We start from the raw sequence: 23,323 nt of genomic DNA on the forward strand, positions 1-23,323 counted from the left end.
AGAGTTTTTAAAATTAAAAATGTTACCACCCCCAATTCTGCACAATCAGAATTTGTCTTTTTAAAACGATCACAGATCAAGGTGGAATTTTCGAATCCCTCAGAGATGGGCGTTGGGCAGGCCTCTGCTCAGTCCCTTTTTTCTCAAAGTCTTCAAACTTTTAACCCGATAGCATCTCCTGCTTCTACCTCTCCTTTCTTTGAATCTGCTCTCTCTTTCCAGCATGGAGAAGGAAATGTCAACCCACTCCAGTACTCTTGCCTGGAAAATCCCACGGACGGAAGAGCCTGGTAGGCTGGAGTCCATGGGGTCGCTAAGAGTCGAACACGACTGAGCGACTTCACCTTCACTTTTCACTTTCATGCATTGGACAAGGAAATGGAACCCCACTCCAGTACTCTTGCCTGGAGAATCCCAGGGACGGGGGAGCCTGGTGGGCTGCCGTCTATGGGGTCGCAGAGAGTCGGACACGACTGAAGCGATCCAGCAGGAGCAGCAGCTCTTTCCAGCAAGCCTCTCCCATCCCCTCCTCCCCTCCCCACTCCGCCTCCTAGCCCCGCCCACTCGGTCTGAGTCCCGCCTTCTCCCCGTCGCCGCTCCACCCCCTCTTCTGTTCGCCTCGCCCTCTTTTGGTTCCTCCTCAACGTTCTTCCGCTCGATCTGCAGCCTCTTTCGTCTCTGAGTTGTGACGTTTTCTCTGCGCCGGAAGAAGGGCCTGAGAACGCTTTCGGAGTTATGGCGGCGGTGGATATCCGAGGTAACCTGTGTTATCATCCTTTGTTTTCTGATTGTCTGGGGCCTGGTTTAGGGATTTATAGCTCTTGAGGGCAAAATTCTGGTTCCTTTATGATGTCTGCCAAGCTCTTGTGATTGTTTTTTTCTGAACGACTCGAAGCTCTAATCTGGCGGGAAACCGCCTAGATTTTCGCAGTCCTTCAGGAGTCTTAGAAACGTTAAAACGAAGGGGGTTGGAAGAAGCCCTGGGCTTTGAGCCCTGATAGCTGCGGTGTTGTTCTACATACATATCTCTCCATCAGTATTGGCTGGGGCTCTCTATCCGGGTGAAGGAACGGCCTTTGGATAGAGAAGCGGGTGGGGTAATGAGCCGCCGACAGGGTTTGGTTCATCCTTGGAACTTGGCCTGGGGGCCGCCTTAATCCTGACGTTTGATATTCCTTTTTCTTTATTGACCAAATTGGAGTCTGGCACATGCATTGCAAATATATTGTCACTTATATATTGTCAAAATGTCTAGTGATCTTCAGCATTTCTGAATAATGCTTACTATATGTTTTTCTTTCATTATAAGTGAGAATATCAAGTACCTAATTTCATTACTCGCTTGTAGTCAGAGAGCTTTGTTAGGGCCATGTTAACACGCTCTCGCTTGCAATTGAATAAAAAATAAAAAGTCTATCAGACTTTAGTCTTCGTAACTTTAGACTTCCCTGTGGCTCAGCTGGTAAAGAATCCACCTGCCAAGCGGGAGAACTGGTTCGATCCCTGGGTTGGGAAGATCCCCTGGAGAAGGGAAAGGCTACCCACCCACTCCATTATTCTGGCCGGGAGAATTCCATGGACTGTATAGTCCATGGGGTCGCAAAGAGTCGGACACGACTGAGCGACTTTCACTTTTTATTTAGATTTGTTAAGGCCATTGCAGAGACTCTTAAGGTGGGAATGTGTCTGGTGTGTCAGAACAGCAAGGATGCCAGTATGGCTGAAGCCGGGTGAGTGAGGAGGCCTGAAGTAGAGGAGGTCAGAGAGAATTGGTGATGTGGTCATATAGGAATTGTAGGCTGTTGTAAGGTCTTTGGCTTTTCCTCTGAGTAAAAACGGAGAACCACTGGAGGGTTCAGACCAAAGAGGATGAACATAATGTAACTTACTTTTTCTTATGATCACCTTGGCTGCTGAGAACAGTGTAGGAGAGCAATGGTGAAATTAGGGAGGCTAGTTAGAAGGCCATTTTTGTAATGAATGGGGATTTGGGGATAGCTCAGACTAGGGTGGTAACAGTGGAGATGGTAAGTAGTAGTTGGAGTCTGCTTGTTTTGGTAGTGTATTCTCTTTACTGGGCTGTGGTCTTAGGTAGTTTCTATGTGGGAGAGCTAAGGTATTCTATTTTACAGCCACACACCACCCAGTTAACTATTTTGTAAACGAACATCTTTGGATACTGGAGTATGTGTAAATTTATGACCAGTAGAGTAACTTACCTTTAGCCCTTAATCATGAATTAATAAACTTTTTCTAACTCTTACCAGTCAGATCCTGTGCTAGTTTTGATTAGTAACCCACAGCCCCAGTTTCTTAAAAAGTCATCATTTAATAGGAACACATTTGTATTTGTGGGTTATTAATAATTGAAGTATATAGAAACTGCTATGAGAACATAGAGAAAGAAACCATTATTTCTCCCTTGCAAACTGGAGAAAGACTTTGCAGAAATTAGTAACATTTGAAATGAGTTTAATCTAACTTGACCCTTTGAATTTTCTGGTAAACCTATACCCTTTTGAGAAAGAGGTTTCTATTTTTTCCAAAAAAGTGTATAAACTAGAAAAAAAAAAAAAAAGAGGCCCAAACTAGGCTAGCCTTGGTTAAGCCAGAAATAAGGTCAGTCATATTAATCTTAAATGAAATTGACTATCAGCACTACCACCATCATCATCAAATTGACACTGGATTTTTATAATGTACTAAACCTTTTACATACATAATAATCCTTGTTTTATAGATGAGAAAAGTAAGGCATGGGGAGGTTAACTCGCCTGAAGTCCTATAGTTGTCACTGCTTTTTCCTTGTGCCATTCAGCTGTGTGATGGAGAATTGTGGGCAGTAAAGTAGGAATAGTGGAGCTAGATTGTGAAATGCCATGTTAAAGAATTTGGACCTTGTTCTTTTAGACTGTAGGTGCACTGCTGTTCTTTAAATAAGAAGTGACGTAATTAAATTTTGCATAGAATATCATGACGTATTATGCAGCTCTCACTCAAAAATGTACAAGTTGGGCTTCCCCGGTGGTCGAGTGGTTAATGATTTGCCTGCCAGTCCAGGGGATACAGGTTTGATCTCTGGTCTGGGAAAATTCCACATGCCATGGGGCAACTAACTAAGCCCATGGGCCACAGCTAGTGGGCTAGCATGCTTTGCAACAAAGAAGCCACTGTAGTGAGAAGCCTATGCACCGCAGCAAACATAGCCCCTGCTCTAAAGCCCGCTCACAGCAACAGAGACCCAGCAGAGCCAAAAATAATAAAATCAATCTTTTTTTTTTTTTTTTTAAACGTATAAGTGGCATTTTTAAGGCTGAATAGGATTGAGAGAAGATCTGGAGACAGGAAGCCCCTTAAGGAGGCTGCTGTCCAAGTGACACTTGGAAGATTAGATGTGATACTGGCAAAAGGAGTGGAGAAGAGGAAATGAATTTGATTAGACTACCTCTTCTACAGGACAGCACTTGTTGTTCTACTAGTGGTCTCAAAATCTGTGGTATCAGCCCTGACTTCTCTCAGAAATTCTCCTGACTCAGTATTTTGATTTTGAGGCCGCCAAGTGTAGAGGTGTGTGGGTTCTGGAGCTGAGCTGCCTGGTTTCAAATCTCAAGTCTACCATTTAGTGGTTCTGTGACCTTGACGAGTTAACCTTGCTGTATTTCAGGTTTTTCTTTTGTAAACTAATATTAATAATAGTACCAATCTTGAGTTATTGGGTAAAGTAGTTAGTGTCCGTACTGTTAGTGTTCAAAAGTGGAAAATACTGTTCTCTGTATTTATTTCCAGGTCATACTCACCTTACTTTTTATCTTTGACTAGTTTACTAAATGAGGAAAATATGACATAAAATTGCTGATCAAGAAACAGCCAGGTGAAGAAAATTGTAGAGAGAATTAACTGAACAGTCACTTGGATCAGATGACATTTGTAATTTTTCCTAATTCTGAGAGTCTGATTCCATATGTAAACTCAGTGTATTCAAGCTGAATTCATTACACCTTCATAAATCATTTACTGGTTCCTAAGCTCGCTGACCGGAGAAGGCAATAGCACCCCACTCCACTACTCTTGCCTGGAAAATCCCGTGGACGGAGGAGCCTGGTGGGCTGCAGTCCATGGGGTTGCTAAGAGTCGGACATGACTGAGAGACTTCACTTTCACTTTTCACTTTCATGCATTGAAGAAGGAAATGGCAACCCACTCCAGTGTGCTTGCCTGGAGAATCCCAGGGAAGCCTGGTGGGCTGCCCTCTATGGGGTCGCACAGAGTCGAACACGACTGAAGCGGCTTCGAAGCAGCAGCAGCAGCAAGCTCGCTGACTTTATAATTGGTCATTCAGAAAATTGTCTATTTTCCCTCCTAGAAATGTTTCTTTTGTTTTTATCTTGCTGTATATTGCCATTGCCTTCCACTAGGTCCTCATCGCCTCATGCCCATATCTATTAACACTCCATAATTGTGGATAGGAAGAATCTATAATTATACATTTATTTGCTTCTGCAGATTATTTTTCTGCCTATGCTGAAATGATCTGTGATACTATAATGGTTTGTGATAACTTATAACACCATATAGACATAGTTACTATGTAAAGGAGAAACCAACCTCAAATTGTTCTTCTGCAGATGCTTTTATATAATTGTACCTAAGTAAATAAAAAAGAAAAGTGTGAGAAAGTTTAAGGAAAACAACTTTAGTAACTGTAGTGTTTAAAGCTGAAAATAATGATTATCTTTAGTTGTTTTTCACTGGAAAACCTTTCTTTTTCTGAAAATGTTTTTTCCTGGCCTGTTAAATATTTGTTTATGGCATGGTCCATTTATATGGGCTATCTCAGTGATTTCTACTGATTATTTGGTCATTAACGTGCTTCATCTATTCTTCCTTTACTTTATAATGTACACAGCATGTTTTACCTTTGTGTAATTGCTTTTTCAATTTGATTCATTTTCCTCTAAATTGCTTGTCACCTTGAATTAGGTCTGATTTCTTTATAGATGCCAGAAATACAGTTTAGAAGAGATTGAAGTTTTCAGTTCTACCTCCTTCAACCAGTATTATATAGGCAGTTTGACATCCATGACTTAACACCTAGTGGGACTTGGTACTGTCGGTGTTAGGAAACATTGTAGCTGTTAACCAGTAAAAGCTCAGTTAAAGCTGTCTAGCCCTACTTTCCATGTCTGTCTTTTTCTTTTTCCATTTTGAAAAATTGAAGGTTTAATTCTTTAAAATATGACATTGTATGGCTGTAATTAAGGGCATTCAACTTTTCATTTGCCCCCTTTACATCATTATTATCTCATCTATAATAATAGCTTCCTAACTTATTTCTGTCTCTTTAACTGGAAGATCTCAGACTAGTGACAGTGGATGTGTTTTCTTTGACATGAGTATTGTTTGAAAATTTTTGAATTAGTTGCCAGCATTATAAAAACTCAGGATTTCCAATAAAGACTTCTCTAGATTTCAAGTCTTAAAATTTCTTCACCTAAACCTTTAATAATGTATTTTTATATTTCCCTACCTTTGTATTTACATTCTCTCTGCTTGGAATTGGCTTTGCTTCTCTTTTCTCCATGGTGAGCCTCTATCTATTCTTTAACATATCGTGTTAAAACTCACCTGCTGAGAATACGGTAGGAACCTGAAACGTCTTGAAGTTGTCTGAAGAGTCTTCAATCACTATGTCAAGCGACACAGATATTTCTCTTTCTTCATATGATGAAGATCAGGGATCTAAACTTATCCGAAAAGCTAGAGAGGCACCATTTGTCCCCATTGGAATGGCAGGTTTTGCAGCAATTGTTGCATATGGATTATATAGATTGAAGAGCAGGGGACATACTAAAATGTCTGTTCACCTGATCCACATGCGTGTGGCAGCCCAAGGCTTTGTTGTGGGAGCAATGACTCTTGGTATGGGCTATTCCCTGTATCAAGAATTCTGGGGGAAACCTAAACCTTAGAAGAGGAGATGCTGTCTTGGTCGTCTTGGTGGTGCTTGCTTTAGTTAGACATCTCATATTGAGGTTATATGTTTATGCTGAAAATAAATTGTTTGGGTCAGACAAGAACATGGTAATTTGAAAATTGGCTTCCTTTCTTGCAGGCTTGATTTGCCTGGTGACCAAGTTACTGGTGACTAGTTCACTGGCTAGGTCATTCAGGGGAGTCAGACCAGCACAAAAGAAACATGTCACTTTTAAATACACTTGATAGTGGTACCTGTCCACCTTCTTAAACTCTTCTGTTGAAATTAGTTCTAAAGAAGACAACATGCCAATCCTGAAAATGCTCCCAGTTGCTGCAGAATATCATATGCTTTTGATGTAATGTAGGAATCCTATTTACCCCAGTTAATGTAACTTTCTGACGGCCTTGTGGACTGAGTACTGTTTTAAGGGCTGGTTGGCTCTTGAGGAACCCTTTCAGAACAGTGCATGGAATACAACATTATAAACCTCCCTGCAAGTCTGTGTGTGTTTTTAAACCAAAACTAAAAAGCTGGTAACAGAGCCACTTTGAAGTAGTATTTATTTTAGAATCATAAACATGAGAGTAACTTAACTTGTGGATCCTTTTAGCTCTTTAGTAATTGCAGAATTATATTTTGCTGCTGTTATATTAGAATAATTTTAAATTATTTTGAAACATGTATTTTAAGTGCTAATGCAAAGGTAAATGAAAAACACTTTTTAAATGTGTGCAGTATGTTTATTTTCTCCAAAAGTATCATCAACTAAATAAAATCCCTACAATGGAAGTCATTGATGAGCAAGCTGGTTTGGTCAGACATTATACAAACTTTGGTATATCACAGAATGCTTTGCTGTACTTGTGAATTCTCGTCTAACCTGAATTTACATTCCATGGTGATAACATGGTAAATGTAGTGTTATTAAAGTAAATGAACACACACACACAAAAAAACTCACCTGCTAAAACCCACCTTCTCCTCACCCCAGGAAAAGTCATTTCTCTTCCTCAGGTGAGGTATTCTGCTCGCTACACTGTGCTCCCATAATATATTTATTCACATCTTTATTATAGTTCTTAATGTTGTGTTATCATTGTTTTCTTGCATACTTATCACTTCTGTTAGACTGTGAGGGTATATAGTTTAGGATCCATGACATTCTTGTATTCATAGTGCCTCCTATGTTATATGCATAATAAATGTTTGTTGGATTGGATTTTTTTCTCTTTTCTCATCCTTTATCATTTTGTTTCTATTTTTTAAAGATAATCTGCTGGGAATCTCTTGGGTTGACAGTTCCTGGATCCCTATTTTGAACAGTGGAAGTGTCCTGGATTATTTTTCAGAAAGAAGTAATCCTTTTTATGACAGGACATGTAATAACGAAGTGGTCAAAATGCAGAGGCTAACTTTAGAGCACTTAAAGTAAGTTATTAGTAAGAAGGTAGCATCTTTGCCAGCTACAGATTTTGTAATGAATATTTCTTCCCAGCTGTGGATCATGAAGTACAGAGTAGAAGTTTTTGAAGAACCGGAGTTTTGTTTGTACAAGTTTGACATGCAAAAGAATTATTAGTAGTCACTTGTAACCTAGGAAGTCTTTTCTTTATAACTTCCTATATTATAGTCCATTTAAAATGCAGTATGAAGTTTAGATGTAGATGTCATTTATTTTAACAATGCAGCTCTGTTGTCCTTAACCAGGTAACTGTATTTATTATCTCCTCTACATCTAATTTAATGTCTTAATCCATAGTGCCGTTTATAGAACATTTTTTTTTTGTATGACAAGTAAAATTTTAGCCATACAAATACAAAGCAAGATTCTTCAGACTTCAGATGCTAAATAATTAAGAATTTATTACTGATACAAAAGTTTCTGAAACAACTGGGTAATAGAGTTTTTCATCTGTCAGCTAAACATGGGGAGCGTGGATTCCAGGTAATTAAATTTCTTGTATTTTAAATAGCTTTCGTTGTGAGGTAAATATGTACATTTACTGAAGCATCTTGATGTTGCTTTTAAATATAGTATGTCAGAAGAAAATTTGTTGGAGGTGAGGATAAGGTTTGATGTTTTCTGGTTGGGTAGAATATATAGTAGAGATATATAATTAGGACAGATATAGTGTTCATGTATATTTTAATATTTTATATATATTTGTAGATCTCTTTGGTCAAGATGCATCGTGGGTATTTTAGTTGCCTTTTTTGAAATGTAAGTTCAGTGTACTTTCATGACTGAAAATACTCTTAACACAAGTTCATCATGAATTTTTATAGAGAAATTTTATTGTTGTTTAAAAACCAAATCTTACTTTATCTGTGCTCCACCTACCTGGGAAAAATAGCCAGTTTTATTGAACAGCCAGTTTTTAATATCACACATAGGCAGTTTTATCCTATTTACAATGTTGCTCTGCTTTTATATAATTGAATGTTCTGCAGAATTGTTTGTAGGGCATTCATAGATCTCTGAATTTTTGTCTCCTGTTTTCAGTCAGATGGTTGGAGTGGAATACATCCTTTTACACGCTCAAGAACCCATTCTTTTTATCATTCGGAAGCAACAGCGGCAGTCCCCTACTCAAGGTAAAATGTGTAAACTTCAGGTATTATTTTCTTCTTAAAATACCATGATATATTGATTCCTGAGCTGTATGTTCTTATGTTTTTGGATTGGGTTCTGTTTTAGGGATCTATAGGAATCCATGTATAGGCTTCCCATGCTTTCCCTTCTGTGAGGGGCCACACCAAGTCCACCCTCCCTCCAGTAGTGAAATGCACCCCCACATGCATAAGATGTCTGCTCAGGGAAGACCCTTAGAGACTCTTAAGTCCAGACTTTTTATTGAGGGCTGATCATGTAGACATCCTCTACATCCTCTACATGCCTGTCAAAATTCTAGTCTCTCAGAAGGAAATCATGTTTAATTCCTGGTAGATGCAGTTACACCAGATTCATAAAAGATCAGTTGAAAACCGTCATCGACACATTGAAGCAAAAGTCTTCTTTGGGTTGCTGCTGCTGCTGCTGCTAAGTCGCTTCAGTCGTGTCCGACTCTGTGCGACCCCATAGACGGCAGCACACCAGGCTCCCCCGTCCCTGGGATTCTCCAGGCAAGAACACTGGAGTGGGTTGCCATTTCCTTCTCCAATGCATGAAAGTGAAAGTGAAGTCGCTCAGTCGTGTCCGACTCTTATCGACCCCATGGACTGTGGCCCACCAGGCTCCTCCGTCCATGGGATTTTCCAGGCAAGAGTGCTGGAGTGGGGTGCCATTGCCTTCTCTGATCTTTGGGTTATGTTACCAAATAAAAACTTGCTTTAGAAATCGTATGGAGAGTATAGAATTCAGACTTGATTTTGAATCAAAGAGCTATCACTCATTCCAGAGATGATCAGCTACATCTCCTAAATCACATATTCTCTTCAAGACATTTGGGAACAACCTTCACCCTGGTGTTGATTCCAGAGAATGACTTTGCTAATGAAGTTGTGGTTCCAGAGTCGAGAATCCAAACTAACTTTCAAAATCAAAGATCAGAGTCCCTCCCCAGGGACACAGTTTCCATGATAGAAGGATTCCAGGTACAGAAGTGACCCACGATGACACCAGCCTCACTAGCAGCTGTTTTATTCCTTAGAACCTTGGACTGGAGCACAGAACCAAGTTGAGTGCGTCTGATACCTTCATCCTCGTGCTCTAAGGTCTTATTCCCCAAAGTGTGGTTGACTGACAGCAGCATTGGATCACTTAGGAATTTGTTAGCAATGCATTGTCGTTTCTACTCAGAGTCTAATTTTAACAAGATACTCAGATGATTCAGATGATCAGTAAGTTTAAGAAGCACTGCTCCTAGAGCAAAAGTTAGCACACTTCTGTGATGGGCCACATCACAAAGACTAAGTATTTAGGCTTTGTGGGCCTCATGGTCTCTGAGACTACTCCACTAGTGCTGTAGCAGCCTTAGATAATGATGCAAATGAAGGGGTGTGGTGATTTTTCTATATAACTTTATTTACAAAAACAGGAATTGGCAAATCCCACCTTAAGCTTTAAAATGGGAAAACGTCAAACTTTAGTTCTTAAGGAAGTGTATTTAGCAGTTTGTGTGCATAGCTGTATTAATAAACGTTTGTTTCTCCCACTGCTTTAGTTATCCCACTGGCTGATTACTATATTATTGCTGGAGTGATCTATCAGGCACCAGACTTGGGGTCAGTTATAAACTCTAGAGTGGTAAGTGTCTTTACATTCTTTAAACATTACAGAAAACTTCTGGCTGAACTACCTTCTTCCAAGAATTAAACAGGAACTCCTCTCCCTTGGAATAAAGTGTTGACCATTAGAATGTCTTAAGCATTGCTTCCTGTGGGCCAGCTCCATGTTCAAAGTATATACCACAGCCCCAGATACATAGTGATTCAGGTTCTGAAAAACAGAAGAATTACTGTCTTTGCACATGTAATACTGTGTAGTTACTTTGTAAATTATGGATGACTGATGAAAAGTTCAAAATTGGTTTTCCCTTTATCAGCTTACTGCAGTGCATGGCATTCAGTCAGCTTTTGATGAAGCTATGTCATACTGTCGATATCACCCTTCCAAAGGGTATTGGTGGCACTTCAAAGATCACGAAGAGCAAGGTAGGTGGGACACCTGGACCCTCCTAAAACACTTTTTGTTACTCGGAGGATGAAGCTGTTTTTCTTTTGAAAAATGGCTATCAGTGATTTCTTGGTGTGTTTTACCTCTAATAGGAAAATTTCATAGGATGATAACATTGTCAGAGCTAGGTTTCTTGCAACTAGATGTGGTAGTCATAGCATTCCCATAGCAACAGCAGGTATAAATTTTAATCTCTTTGGTAAGTGACGTCATTGATAAGTTGATTCAAGGTTTTAAAATATTTAGAAAACATACGGGAAATCGTGATGAGGAAAGAGTAATGATGATATTTCCTTCTTTCTTAACTCTTGAGTCATCTTGAAGCCCGGAACCTAAATCTGAGTCTTTGAACTAGGGGAGATGCTCTTAAAGCCATATCTCCATTACTAGTCTGTTTCTGATTTTTCCATATGACCACTTGTTGTGATGCCAGGTGTCTAGTTTCCATAGCTGCTAATCCACTACTTGTTCTGTACCATATTTTGCCAATAAAAATACTTCTAGAAACATATCTACAGCAGTATACCTATATTCTGCATTTCTCTTTAGAGAAATAGCAACTTAGGATGAATTACTATGGAAAAGGTAGCCTTGAAATAAAATTCAGACCCGTGGAATAAAGGGTCTTTGAGATGTGGTTGTATTTATTCTTGATAGTAGGTGCTGGCGACAACATTTGACTTAGGAAAGTTTGCATGAGTTGAATAAACTTCTCCCACGAGCTCTTTCCCCTAATGAAGTATTTGAAGTAAAACTTAACTGGAACGCTTCCTTTAGAAACAACCCACAGCATATTCCCCTCCCAGGGAAACGCCCACATGTGATTAATTTCAGAATTTCTCTTGTAAGTTCTTTTTTCTCTTCATGATCTTTTGTTGTCTGGTTTGTCCTGATTTTTAGTGGATTATAGTCTTCATAATTGAGTATGGTAACTTAAGTTTATGAAAATTACATTTTCCATTTGTGCCTATTAGGTTTTGTGGGAAAAACAAATTTAATACACTTAAAGTAAACATAAGATAGTTTCAGACATAATCAGAATGTGTTAGATAATTATGGAAAATGTAGCCTTAAAGTTTTTCATAATTATTTATTTCATAATTATTATGAAAACATAAGAACAGTGTCTATCCATGCTAAAACTGAAATATCTTTAAAAGATATGTCAGCTTTTTAAATGTTAGAATTTTAACCTCATTTCAGAGAGGGAGTTTGAATGCTTCTGTCCTTATGCTATGTTTAATGTATTTGGGGGGATTGCCTTTGGAATAGCAGCCATTAAAAAAAATGAAATTTGAATATATTTGTGGCAGACAAAGATTTGTGAAATATAAGGCACCAAAGTAATTAGTGTTTTGATTTGGACTTCATATTTTAATAGATAAAGTCAAACCTAAAGTCAAAAGGAAAGAAGAACCAAGTTCTATTTTCCAGAGACAGCGTGTGGATGCTTTGCTCCTAGATCTTAGACAAAAATTTCCACCCAAATTTGTGCAGGTAATGAGAATACATGTGGTTAATTTTGATTCAACACTTTTTCCTGACATTTTAATTTTTAAGTAAAAACTGTTTCAGATGTGATCTAAACATAAAAACTCTGAATTGAAAGTTTTTCAAGGACTTAATGGAAAAAACGGGTAAAGGGAATCTAATTAATACTATTCTGTGCTCTGAAGTTTAATTCCTTATGGAATCCTCACAGACTGTGAGGCCTGCTTATAGATAATATATTCAGAAGGTTGCTGAAAGTGTTGGTAACAAAACTAGAATTTGGAACTCATGCTGTCATGCTGTATGCTACCTTCTAGCCTGAATATAGTGGATATTTAAGTCGTTAAATGATAGAATAGTTTAAACTTTTGTAACACAATAGCACATTTGATGTGGAGGGTTTTGCATAACAAATGGAGGAGGCAGGAGTAAAAATAAATAGGCTTATGTCGTTCTGGTGTTGAAATTAAAATGAATTTTATTATGTCATTTTGGGTATTCCAACAGCAATAGCAGGTCTACTGAATGAGCTTTGGCAGAGAAGTAGGTGTGAAATGGAATATGTGAACATGTTATTCTCATGATTTGTCTCAGCTCTTATTTGTCTTTACAGGATTGTATACACACAAGGTCATAGATGGGGTTCCCTCATAGCTTGGTTGGTAAAGAATTGGCTTGCAATGCAGGAGACCTAGGTTCAATCCCAGGTCAGGAAGATCCCCTGGTGAAGGAAATGGCAACCCACTCCAGTATTCTTGCCTGGAGAATCCCATGGACAGAGGAGCCTGGTGGGCTACAGTCCATGGGGTCACAAGAGTTGGATACAACTTAGATACTTAGACTTAAGGTCATAGATACTGTTTTTCTTGTTGAGGGCCTGTTTAAGAGATTTTCAAGGGTAGTTTCTGATTGAGAGTTTTCACACCCTGAGATGATTTTAGAACAGACCTCCCGTTCCCCCTTCTTTGACTCTACTGGATGAAATGTGCTGTTGGAATGGTGATATGGTACTGAAGGCAGCAGAGGCCCAGTTGGAATTCAGAAAAGTCAGTCTAGAGAAATCTCATGAATTGGACTTGAAGATGAAACAATGTGTGTTGAATAAATAAATCAGTGAATTACAGCTGTATGTAAGATACTGAGTCGTGACTACAGAGTGTAAGAGATTAGGTGTGGCTGACCATTCATTCTCTGAGTACATAGCATATACTAGGAATGGTGGAGGCAGAACCTCTAGACCTACACAGTACAGTAGACCCTCAGCACATGTGGCTGTTGTGCATTTGAAACACGCCTAGTCCATAGTGAGTTGTGATATGTGTGGAAGACATACTGGGTTCAAGGACTTAGTACATAAAAGTATGTATAAAATATCTAGTTTAAAAATATTGGTTATATGTCTAGAATACTATTTGAAATACATTTGGTTAAAAATATTAAAGTTCATCTGTTTCTGAAAATGTGACTACTAGAAAATTTAAAATGACATATATAGTTGAATTTGTGGCTCACATTTTTTTGGGGGGGGGCAGTGCTGATTTAGAAAAGGGAAATGGAAAATGCAAAACAAAAAACATGAAAAATTATTGATGAAAATATACTCAGAAACCAAGAAAATCCCTTGTTTGTTCTTTTGCTAATTTCCTGAGGTGGAAAGTTATATTTTTCAAGATATTTCCTTCTTTTTAATGAAGGGTTTTATCACTGTAAACTTTCCTCATAGTACTTCTTTTGCTGTCCTGTAAATTCTGATATGTTATGTTTTCAATTTCCTTTCTCTCCATATAATTTCTGATTCTCCTTTTTTATTCCTTCTTTGGCCTATTGGTTGTTCAGGAGTGTGTTGTTTAACTTCTACTGATAGAGACTAGAAAAATAATAGAAAAGAATCAATGGTACACCAGAAACTAACACAACATTTTAAATCAACTATACTTCAATTTAAAAAACAAGCAAACAACAACAAGGCAAAGGAACTAACAGCTGGTGTTTTCAAAAGATAAAATTGACTAAATTTTAGCTAGACTAACAAAAAAGACTCAAGTAAAATTTGAGACATTACTGCTGAAGCCATGGAAATAAAATGATCTTAAGAGACTACTGTAAACAGTTTATATGCCAAGAAATTGGTTAACCTATAAGAAATTCCTTGATACATGACCTACCAAAGACTGACTCATTAAGAAATAGACAATCCGAACAGACCAATAATGAGTAAGGAGAACTGAATCAGTAATCTTAAACCTCCCAACAAAGAAAAGTCCAGGAAGAGATGACTTCATGGGTGAATTCTGCCAAACATTTAAAGAGAATTAACACCATTCTCAGACTCTTCAAAAAAACTGAAGAGAAGGAAACATTTCCAGATTCATTTTATGAGGCCAGCATTGCTCTGATACCAAAGACACAGACACTACAAGACAAGAAAACTGCAGACCAATACTCCTAGTAAAAATACGTGCAAAAATTCTCAATGAAATACTAGCAAATTAAATACAGTAGCGCATTAAGAGGATCATATATCATGATCAAGTGGGATTTATCCCTGGGATGCAGAGATGGTTCAACAAACCAAAATCAATCATTATAATACACTACATTATCAGGATGAAGAATAAAAATCCCATAATCATCTCAGTAGATGCAGAAGAAGCATTTGGGAAAATTCAATATCCTGTTACGGTAAAAACAAAGGTATGAAAGGAACATACCTCAACATAATAAAAGCCATTTGTAACAGACCTACAGCTATCATATTCAGTTGGGAAGAACAAAGCGTTTTCTCTTAGGATGAAAAACAAGACAAAGATTACATTCTCCATACTTCTATGCAACACAGTATTAGAAGGCCTAGCTAGAGAAATAGCCAACAAAAAAATAAAGGGATTCAGATAGGAAAGGAGTAAAATTGTTTGCTTGCATAGCAAACCCTAATGGCTCCATTAAAAAACTGTTAGAACCAATACATGAATTCAGTGAAGTTTCAGGGTATAAAATCAATACCCAAAAATCAGTTGCATGTCTATATTCTAACAACAAACTATCAGTAAAAGTAGCAAGAAAATTCCATTTAAAATAGCATCAAAAAACAGTCAGGGATAAACTTTTTATTATCAGCTTTATTGAGATATAACTGGTGTACAATGTTGTGTAAGTTTAACATGTACAACTTGTGGATTTGATACACTTATATATTGCAAAATGATTACTACCATAGCATTAGCTAATACCTCTGTTATGTCACATAATTACTATTTCTTTTTTATGGTGAGTTCATTTAAGTTTTACTCTCTTGTTCAGTCACTCAGTCATGTCTGACTCTTTGCAACCCCATGGACTACAGCACTCCAGGCTTCCCTGTCTTTTACTGTCTCCTGGAGTTTGTTCAAACTCTTGTCCATTGAATCAGTGATGCCATCCAACCGTCTCATCCTCTGTTGTCCCCTTCTTTTCCTGCCTTCAGTCTTTTGCTGCATCAGGGTCTTTTCCAGTGAGTCGGCTCTTCACATCAGGTGGCCAAAGTTTTGGAGCTTCAGCTTCAGCATCATCCTTCTAATGAATGTTCAGAGTTGATTTCCTTTAGGATTGACTGGTTTGATCTCCTTACTCTTAGCAACTTTCAAATATATACTACAGTAATACTAGCAGTAATCACCAAGTTGCACATTAGATTCCCAGAATTTACTTCATCTTTTACCTTTGACCAGCATCTCCCCATTTCCCCCACTCCCTCAACCACTGGTGGGAACCACTCCTCTCTCTATGAGTTTGAATATTTTAGATTCCACATATAAATGATACCATATTTGGCTTTCTCTGTCTGACTTATTCAACACTTAGTATAATACTCTTTCAGTTCATCCATTTTTTCACAAATGGGAGGATATCCTTTCTCATGGCTGAATAATATTCCAGTGTGTGTGTGTATCGCATAAGTCTCTCACACACATACACATACACATCACATCTTTATCCTTTCTGTTGACAGACGTATAGGTTGTTTTCTATATCTTAACTTTTGTGAATAGTGCTTCAGTGAACGTGGGAATGCAGGTGACTGTTCAAGATCTTGTATTCACTCCATTTGAATATATACACAGAAATGGGATTGCTGGGTCATATGGTAGTTCTGTTATTAATTTTTAGGGGAACCTCCATACAGTTTTCTATAGTGGCTACACTAGATTTCCATCACTAGTGCACAAGTGTTCCTCCCGTCCTTTTTTTTTTTTTAACATTCTCACCAGTTGTCTTTTTTTTTTTTTTTAATTGGAGTGTAATTGCTTTACAGTGCTGTGTTGGATGATTAGTGATGTTGAGCACCTCTCATGTATCTGTTGGCCATCTGTGTATCTTTTTTGGAAAAATACCTATTCAGGTCCTCTGCCCAGTTTTTAACTGAAGTGTTTGTTTTATGCTGTTAACTTGTATAAGTTGTCTATATATTTTGGATATTAACTTCTTACCAGATATGAGATTTGCACTTATTTCCTTCCATTTTGTAGATTGCCTGTTCATTTTGTTGATGATTTACTTTGCTGTGCAGAAGCTCTTTGGTTTGATGTATATAGTCCCACTTGTTTATGTTTGCTTTTGGTGTCATACCCAAAAAGTCATCACCAGGACTGATGTCAGGGAACTTACTGTCTGTTCTTTTGGGAGTTTTATGATTTCAGGTCTTACATTCAAGTCTTTAATCCATTTGAGTTAATTATTGTGTGTGGTGTAAATTGACCATATAAACATGGGTTTATTTCTGGGCTCTGTTTTGTTCCCTTGCTCTGTGTCTGTTTTTATTCCAGTACCATACTGTTTTGGTTTCTGTGGCTTTGTAATATAGTTTGAAATCTGAGTTATGTGTACTCCCACATTTATAATTATTGTGAATATTTTAGCATTATTCACAATAGCCAAAATCTGGAAGCAGCCATAATGTCCATCAACAGATGAATGGATAAAGAAACTGGGATAAGGTCTTCGGGTAAAGGTGGCAGAGCGTGGTTACAGCTTTTTGCTGACTACATTCAGCCCGTCTGGTAAACTTGTCCAAATAGAATATGCTTTGGCTGCTGTAGCTGGAGGAGCTCCTTCAGTGGGAATTAAAGCTGCAAGTGGCATGGTCTTGGCAACTGAGAAGAAACAGAAATCCATTCTGTATGATGAGCGAAGTGTCCACAAAGTGGAACCAGTCACCAAGCATATAGGTTTGGTGTATAGTGGCATGGGCCCAGATTACAGGGTACTTGTGCACAGAGCTTGAAAACTAGCTCAACAGTGCTGTCTCGTTTACCAAGAGCCCATTCCCAGAGCTCAGCTGGTCCAGGGAGTAGCTTCCATGATGGAATACACCCAGTCAGATGGTGTTCGCCCATTTGGAGTTTCTTTACTTATCTGTAGTTGGAATGAAGGATGGCCATATTTATTTCAGTCAGATCCATCTGGAGCTTACTTTGTCTGGAAAGCCACAGCAATGGGAAAGAACTATGTGAATGGGAAAACTTTCCTTGAGAAAAGATATAATGAAGATCTGGAACTTGAAGATGCCATTCATACAGTCATATTAACCCTAAAGGAAAGCTTTGAAGGGCATATGACAGAAGATAATATAGAAGTTGGAATCTGCAATGAAGCTGGATTTAGGAGGCTTTCCCCAACTGAAGTTAAGGATTATTTGGCTGCCATTGCATAATAATGCAAATAATTAAGTGACTGAAAATCCAGAATTTCAGATAACTTCTCTACTTAAACATGTTTAAAGTATGTTTTGTTTTGTAGACTTTTTGCATACTTATTTCTACATGGTTTGATGGACTGATGTTTTTAAAATGAGACTTATACACCATAATAAACTCTTAAATTAACTTCCAAAAAAGAAACTGTGGGATAGACATACAGTTAAATATTATTCAGTCTTAGAAAAAAAAGGAAATTGTACTATTTGTGGTATCATGGATGAACCTGGGAGATAATTGTGCTAAGTGAGATAAGTCAGTCACCTAAGGATGAATACTGTATGATTTCACTTATATGAGGTATCCAGAATATTCAGTAGTCAGACTTACAGGTGCAGAAACATTATAGTGATTGCCAGAGGATGAAGGAAGAGGAAAATAAGGAGTTGTAAAAAGGATGTAGTTACAGCTCTATGAATATGAATAAGTTGTAGAGATAGGCTGTATAGCATACTGCTTATAGTTGACATTACGGTGTTGTGCATTTAAAAACTTGCTAGGAGGGTGGATCTCATGTTGAGTGTTCTTAGCGTGCATGCACACAAACACACAGAACTCCAAACTAAAGCAGCAAGAGGAATCTTGGAGGTGATGGATATGTTTATTACCTTGATTGTGATGATGGTATCACAGGTATATGTGTATGTCCAGACTCACCAAGTTGTGTATATCAAATATGTGCCATGTTTTTGCATATCAGTTATACTGTAGTGTACTTTTAAAAAAAAAAAAAAAAGAACCAGAAAATACTCTGAAGTTTGATTACTTTTATATGTTTTATGAAGGGAAGAGTGGTGAAATATGAGACTTAAAAATTGGATTAAAGTCATATTTAGGAGAACTTTATATGCTCCACAAAGGAGTTTATTGTTAACTCTATAGTCCAGTATTCAGTCACTATTTAAAACCCATAACCCAAGAGTCATACAGGATATACTCTTTTGTTTCAACAGTGAAAATGCATCAACGTGTTTGTGATGTTTCTGCCCTAGGAAGTCTGTTAGAGACTTGGTGCCCAGGTTTTGGGAGGTTTTTCAGGTGCCCTTTACCTAACACATGTAGGCTTCTCGGGTGGCACTAGTGGTAAAGAACCTGCCTGGCGAATGCATGAGACATGAGATGTGGGTTCAGTCCCTGGGTTGGGAAGATCCCCTGGAGAAGGGCCTGGCAACCCACTCCAGTATTCATACCTGGAGGATCCCATGGGCAGAGGAGCCTGGCAGACTATAGTTCATAGAGTTGCACAGAGTTGGACACAACTGAAGGGACTTAGCACCCCCGCGCCTAGCACATACCAAAATTCCACCACATTCTTTGAAGGAAGCAAAAACAGCGTTGTAAATACAGTCTAGGCATAATTAACTGCTGTTATCAGTTAGGAAATGGTGGGAACCCTCCTGAAATCCAAGTTTCCAGATACCAGTCAAAGGCCAACCTTCCAAGCTGGCCCTTTTAAGGATCAAAGCCTCAGGCCTTCTGTGTTAACCTTTTCTGTACAGTGGGTAATAATGGAAAACTCAGTTTTGGTCTTATTAAGTGTAGTGGTTCCCAGAACTTGTAGTTGGAGTGGGTTGGTAGGCAGTGGGCAGCATGACTCTGGAGCATATGATAACCGAAAATTTTGAAGCCTTTAGTTGTAGGAATAGAAAAGAAAGCTTAGGGAGGGCATGTAAATTCAGAAGGAAATTCAGAAAACAAATAGAGGCATTAAGTGTTCTATTAGAACACTTTTATTCTGAGATGACAGGGAAGTATAGAGAAGTATTTTTCATGTATGTATGTCTGCATGAAATGGCAAGCCACTCCAGTGTTCTTGCCTGCAGAATCCCAGGGACTGGGGAGCCTGGTGGGCTGCCATCTATGGGGTTGCATAGAGTCGGACACGACTGAAGTGACTTAGCAGTAGCAGCAGCAGAAGGGAGAGAGTTTGGGATGTTGACACCTTCCTTGGCTGATGGTGAAGGGTAGGTTGTGAGCCTTAAGGACGAAGAAGGAGCGGGGGAGGAGAAAAGTGTTTTAAAGCATTTAACTTGGGAAAGAGATCCTAGAGATGACAGGGCCCACTCACGTTTAAGAATTCCTGTGCTGAATGAAGGATCTGACCTTGTTCCTGACTCCTAGTGCCCCCGTCATTTTTTCCTGCAGTTTGATTTCTAATAGTGTACTCACTCAACAGAAGTCTTATATTCAGAGAAAAATACCTCTTTCTTTACTTCTGATACCTGCCAACTTTAAAAATCAGTCATCCAGATTTCATTCTGCTTACTTATAGCTCGTTTCCCCTAAGCAAGTAAGTCTATGGAGTTTTGAAAAGCTCCATTATTCCCTCTCATTGGATTCTCCTTAGCTACTTTTTAAAAAATTGTAGCCTCAGTGCAGACACAAAGGACTTTATTGATGTTCAAGGTTTTTCTTTTTTTTAAATGTTTGATTCTTTGGTTCTAGTTTTACATTTGTGTCTTTTTGGAACTGGGGGTTAAGAAGTAGAGAATAAGTTTACTTTTTATGGTACATGGATAGTAGTTCTTCTTCATCAAGTAATTTATAATATAATTTGCATGCAGGTATAATTTTAATGAAAATTATGAAGTCAAGAAGAAGAAAGCTTTGCTAACCTTCCCTGTTTTTTTTCTCCTTTTCCTCCACCTCCCTCCCCTACTCTTAAACTTACAGCAAAAGTCTGGAGAAAAGCCTGTCCCAGGTATGGTTCATCTGATAACTCTTACTAAACTTGAAATAATAACTATAACATGTGAGATGAATTGTCATTTTGTCCTTTTAGACTCTCTAATGGTAATTTGTTACTCCTAACCTTTGTTTTGATTTGCTGAATTGCCAAAAGATGGTGTTTTTGTGGTAATTATAGTAGTATTTAAAAGATGAATTGGAGTGGGATGAATAGGTATTGAGGATGCGTGGAAAAGCTGAGGTGATTTGAGGTTGTATCATAATTTGCTTGTATTACCAGGTTTTGGGTCTTACCAGGTAAAATGAATTGATTCTTAAACATCTGCCTGATGAAACAGCTAAATCTAGAACTTGGGATAAGTAGTTTAAGTGAATTCGAGAGTCTGAACCATTCACATTAACCATTGTCTAAACTGGTCTCATCCCTCCACCCACCATCCCCTCCAAAAAATATCTGCTTTTGATGTCTAGTGGATCAGACAAAGAAAGAGGCAGAACCTCTACCAGAGACTGTAAAATCTGAGGAGAAGGAGACCGCAAAGAATGTGCAACAGACAGTGGGCACTAAAGGCCCACCTGAAAAACGAATGAGACTCCAGTGAGTATTGGAGAAGAGAGAAGCTGGCAAGACTCCTCTTGGCCACGGTTTACCTCATTACTGTGACAGGCTCTTGAACTTTAAAATTCTTTGTCACAATCATTTGTATAGAATGTGCTTATTCTTTAAGAAAGGATGTTAAGGATGCTCATGCTATCAACCTAAATATTTTTAATGTATCTTTTGTAACCTTTTCCCTTCTGGACTTAAGCAGCTTCCTGTCTCACATGTTTACTGCTATATATGTTTAAAAACAAAATAAAGGTATTTGTATAAATTACTTTATCTTGACTTTCCCCTCCTATTTTCCCTCTGAAATATGTCCAGGTACATTTTGCAGACACAAAGGATTTTTGTTAAAGTAGTAACTAAGCTGATTTTCTATTCTTAGTTGCATATTCCTCAGTATTAAAATAGTAAAGTTACTGACAATGTGAAAGGTAAAGGGAAAACAACCTTATTCACTGAAACCAATGTCCCACAAATACCATAGCAATGTTGTGAATTTTCCTTGTCTTCTTTTTCTGTGTGTAGATTCTTTTTTTTTTTTGGCTTCACTGTGTGGCATGGAAGCATGGAGTCTTAACCACTGGACCACCAGGAAAATTCCTATGTGTAGATATTTTTAAAACCATAGTTTGTAATTTTTCTCTTCATACTGTTTTACTTTATCATGTTTTGTCTGTTGTATGCACTATTAAAAGACGCTTACTCCTTGGAAGGAAAGTTATGACCAACCTAGATAGCATATTCAAAAGCAGAGACATTACTTTGCCAACAAAGGTCCGTCTAGTCAAGGCTATGGTTTTTCCTGTGGTCATGTATGGATGTGAGAGTTGGCCTGTGAAGAAGGCTGAGCACCGAAGAATTGATGCTTTTGAACTGTGGCGTTGGAGAAGACTCTTGAGAGTCCCTTGGACTGCAAGGAGATCCAACCAGTCCATTCTGAAGGAGATCAGCCCTGGGATTTCTTTGGAAGGAATGATGCTAAAGCTGAAACTCCAGTACTTTGGGCACCTCATGTGAAGAGTTGACTCATTGGAAAAGACTCTGATGCTGGGAGGGATTAGGGGCAGGAGGAGAAGGGGACGATAGAGGATGAGATGGCTGGATGGCATCACTGACTCAATGGACGTGAGTCTGGGTGAACTCCAGGAGTTGGTGATGGACAGGGAGGCCTGGCGTGCTGTGATTCATGGGGTCGCAAAGAGTTGGACACGACTGAGCAACTGAACTGAATTGATGCACTATGCCATGATTACTTAGTTTTTATAGACTATTTATAGTTTATTGACTGAATAATTCCTTTGAATGATTATATCTGTTTTCTTAAACTCTCCCTGTGTTGTACTTAAGTTTTTTCCAGTTTACATTATTTAAATAAGACTGTAGTGATTTCGGGGCTTTCCAAGTGGTGGTAATGGTAATGAGCCCGCCTGCCAGTGCAGGTTAGATGCAAGAGACACAGGTTTGATCCTTAGGTCAGGAAAGTCTCCTGGAGGAGGACACAGCAACCCACTCCAATGTTCTTGCCTGGAGAATCCCAGGAACAGAGGGGCCTGGCAGACTGCAGTTCATGTGGTCGCACAGAGTTGGACATGACTGAAACAACTTAGCATGCACGCATGCAGTGATTACATTTAGCATTTATTTCCTTAGTATAGACTCCCAGCAGTAGAATCACTAGAATCTGTACTTTTTTTTTGCTGTTAGTCCATATTGCCAGGTTGTTTTTCTCAAAAGTTTTGCTGTTAACTACTGTAACAGCAAAATATGAAAATACCAACTTCTCCAGAATCTCGCTAACACTAAGTATTACAGTACACATTTTTAGTGCAAAGTAGCAAAAAAATGGTGTTTCATTATTTTAAGTGGTTGAATAATTTCTTATCTTTGATTTTTGCTTTTATGAAATATCTAATTTTCTGAATTGTGTAAGATTTTTTAATTTTGACAATTTCAAGGTTATAGAAAAGTTACAAATAATTGTAGAAATAGTACAAATAATTCCTCCATATATACTTTTTGCCCAAATTCCCCATATAACAACATTTTCCATGTTTGTTTATTCTTTAATCTTTGTCTCTAACTCCTGCTGTCATTTGCTGTCTCTCTCTGTCTCTCTATATGTGCGAATGTGTATTATTGTTGTTTAGTTGCTT

The 23,323-nt window shown here is 38.3% G+C and overlaps 2 protein-coding genes and 1 pseudogene across 2 annotated transcripts; all 3 read left to right on the forward strand.

Annotated features, from left to right (window-relative positions):
* The first annotated feature begins 647 nt into the window (after positions 1 to 647).
* Positions 648 to 21,441, forward strand: MED6 (mediator complex subunit 6). The gene is made up of 8 exons (XM_005888504.2): positions 648 to 757; positions 7,246 to 7,405; positions 8,481 to 8,572; positions 10,141 to 10,223; positions 10,522 to 10,630; positions 12,034 to 12,149; positions 20,549 to 20,576; positions 21,035 to 21,441. The coding sequence occupies exons 1-8, from the start codon at positions 736 to 738 to the stop codon at positions 21,163 to 21,165; spliced, it is 741 nt and encodes a 246-aa protein (XP_005888566.1). The 5' UTR covers positions 648 to 735; the 3' UTR covers positions 21,166 to 21,441.
* LOC102272623 (HIG1 domain family member 1A, mitochondrial) lies at positions 5,620 to 6,077 on the forward strand. Its single transcript, XM_070377634.1, has one exon. It carries the CDS (start codon positions 5,688 to 5,690, stop codon positions 5,967 to 5,969), a length of 282 nt encoding a protein of 93 aa, XP_070233735.1. The 5' UTR covers positions 5,620 to 5,687; the 3' UTR covers positions 5,970 to 6,077.
* On the forward strand, positions 13,148 to 18,614 carry LOC138989461 (proteasome subunit alpha type-2 pseudogene; annotated as a pseudogene).
* Positions 21,442 to 23,323: the final 1,882 nt, after the last annotated feature.

Source organism: Bos mutus, chromosome 10, assembly GCF_027580195.1.
Source record: "Bos mutus isolate GX-2022 chromosome 10, NWIPB_WYAK_1.1, whole genome shotgun sequence".
Classification (NCBI taxonomy): domain Eukaryota; kingdom Metazoa; phylum Chordata; class Mammalia; order Artiodactyla; family Bovidae; genus Bos; species Bos mutus.

Bases quoted from the DNA above. Each gene is read 5' to 3' on its own strand.
- LOC102272623 (XM_070377634.1), top strand. From the start codon at position 5,688: ATGTCAAGCGACACAGATATTTCTCTTTCTTCATATGATGAAGATCAG.
- MED6 (XM_005888504.2), top strand. From the start codon at position 736: ATGGCGGCGGTGGATATCCGAG. The intron at 7,406-8,480 runs GTAAGTTATTAG...TCCTGTTTTCAG, and splicing joins CTAACTTTAGAGCACTTAAA to TCAGATGGTTGGAGTGGAAT. The intron at 20,577-21,034 runs GTATGGTTCATC...TTTGATGTCTAG, and splicing joins TGGAGAAAAGCCTGTCCCAG to TGGATCAGACAAAGAAAGAG.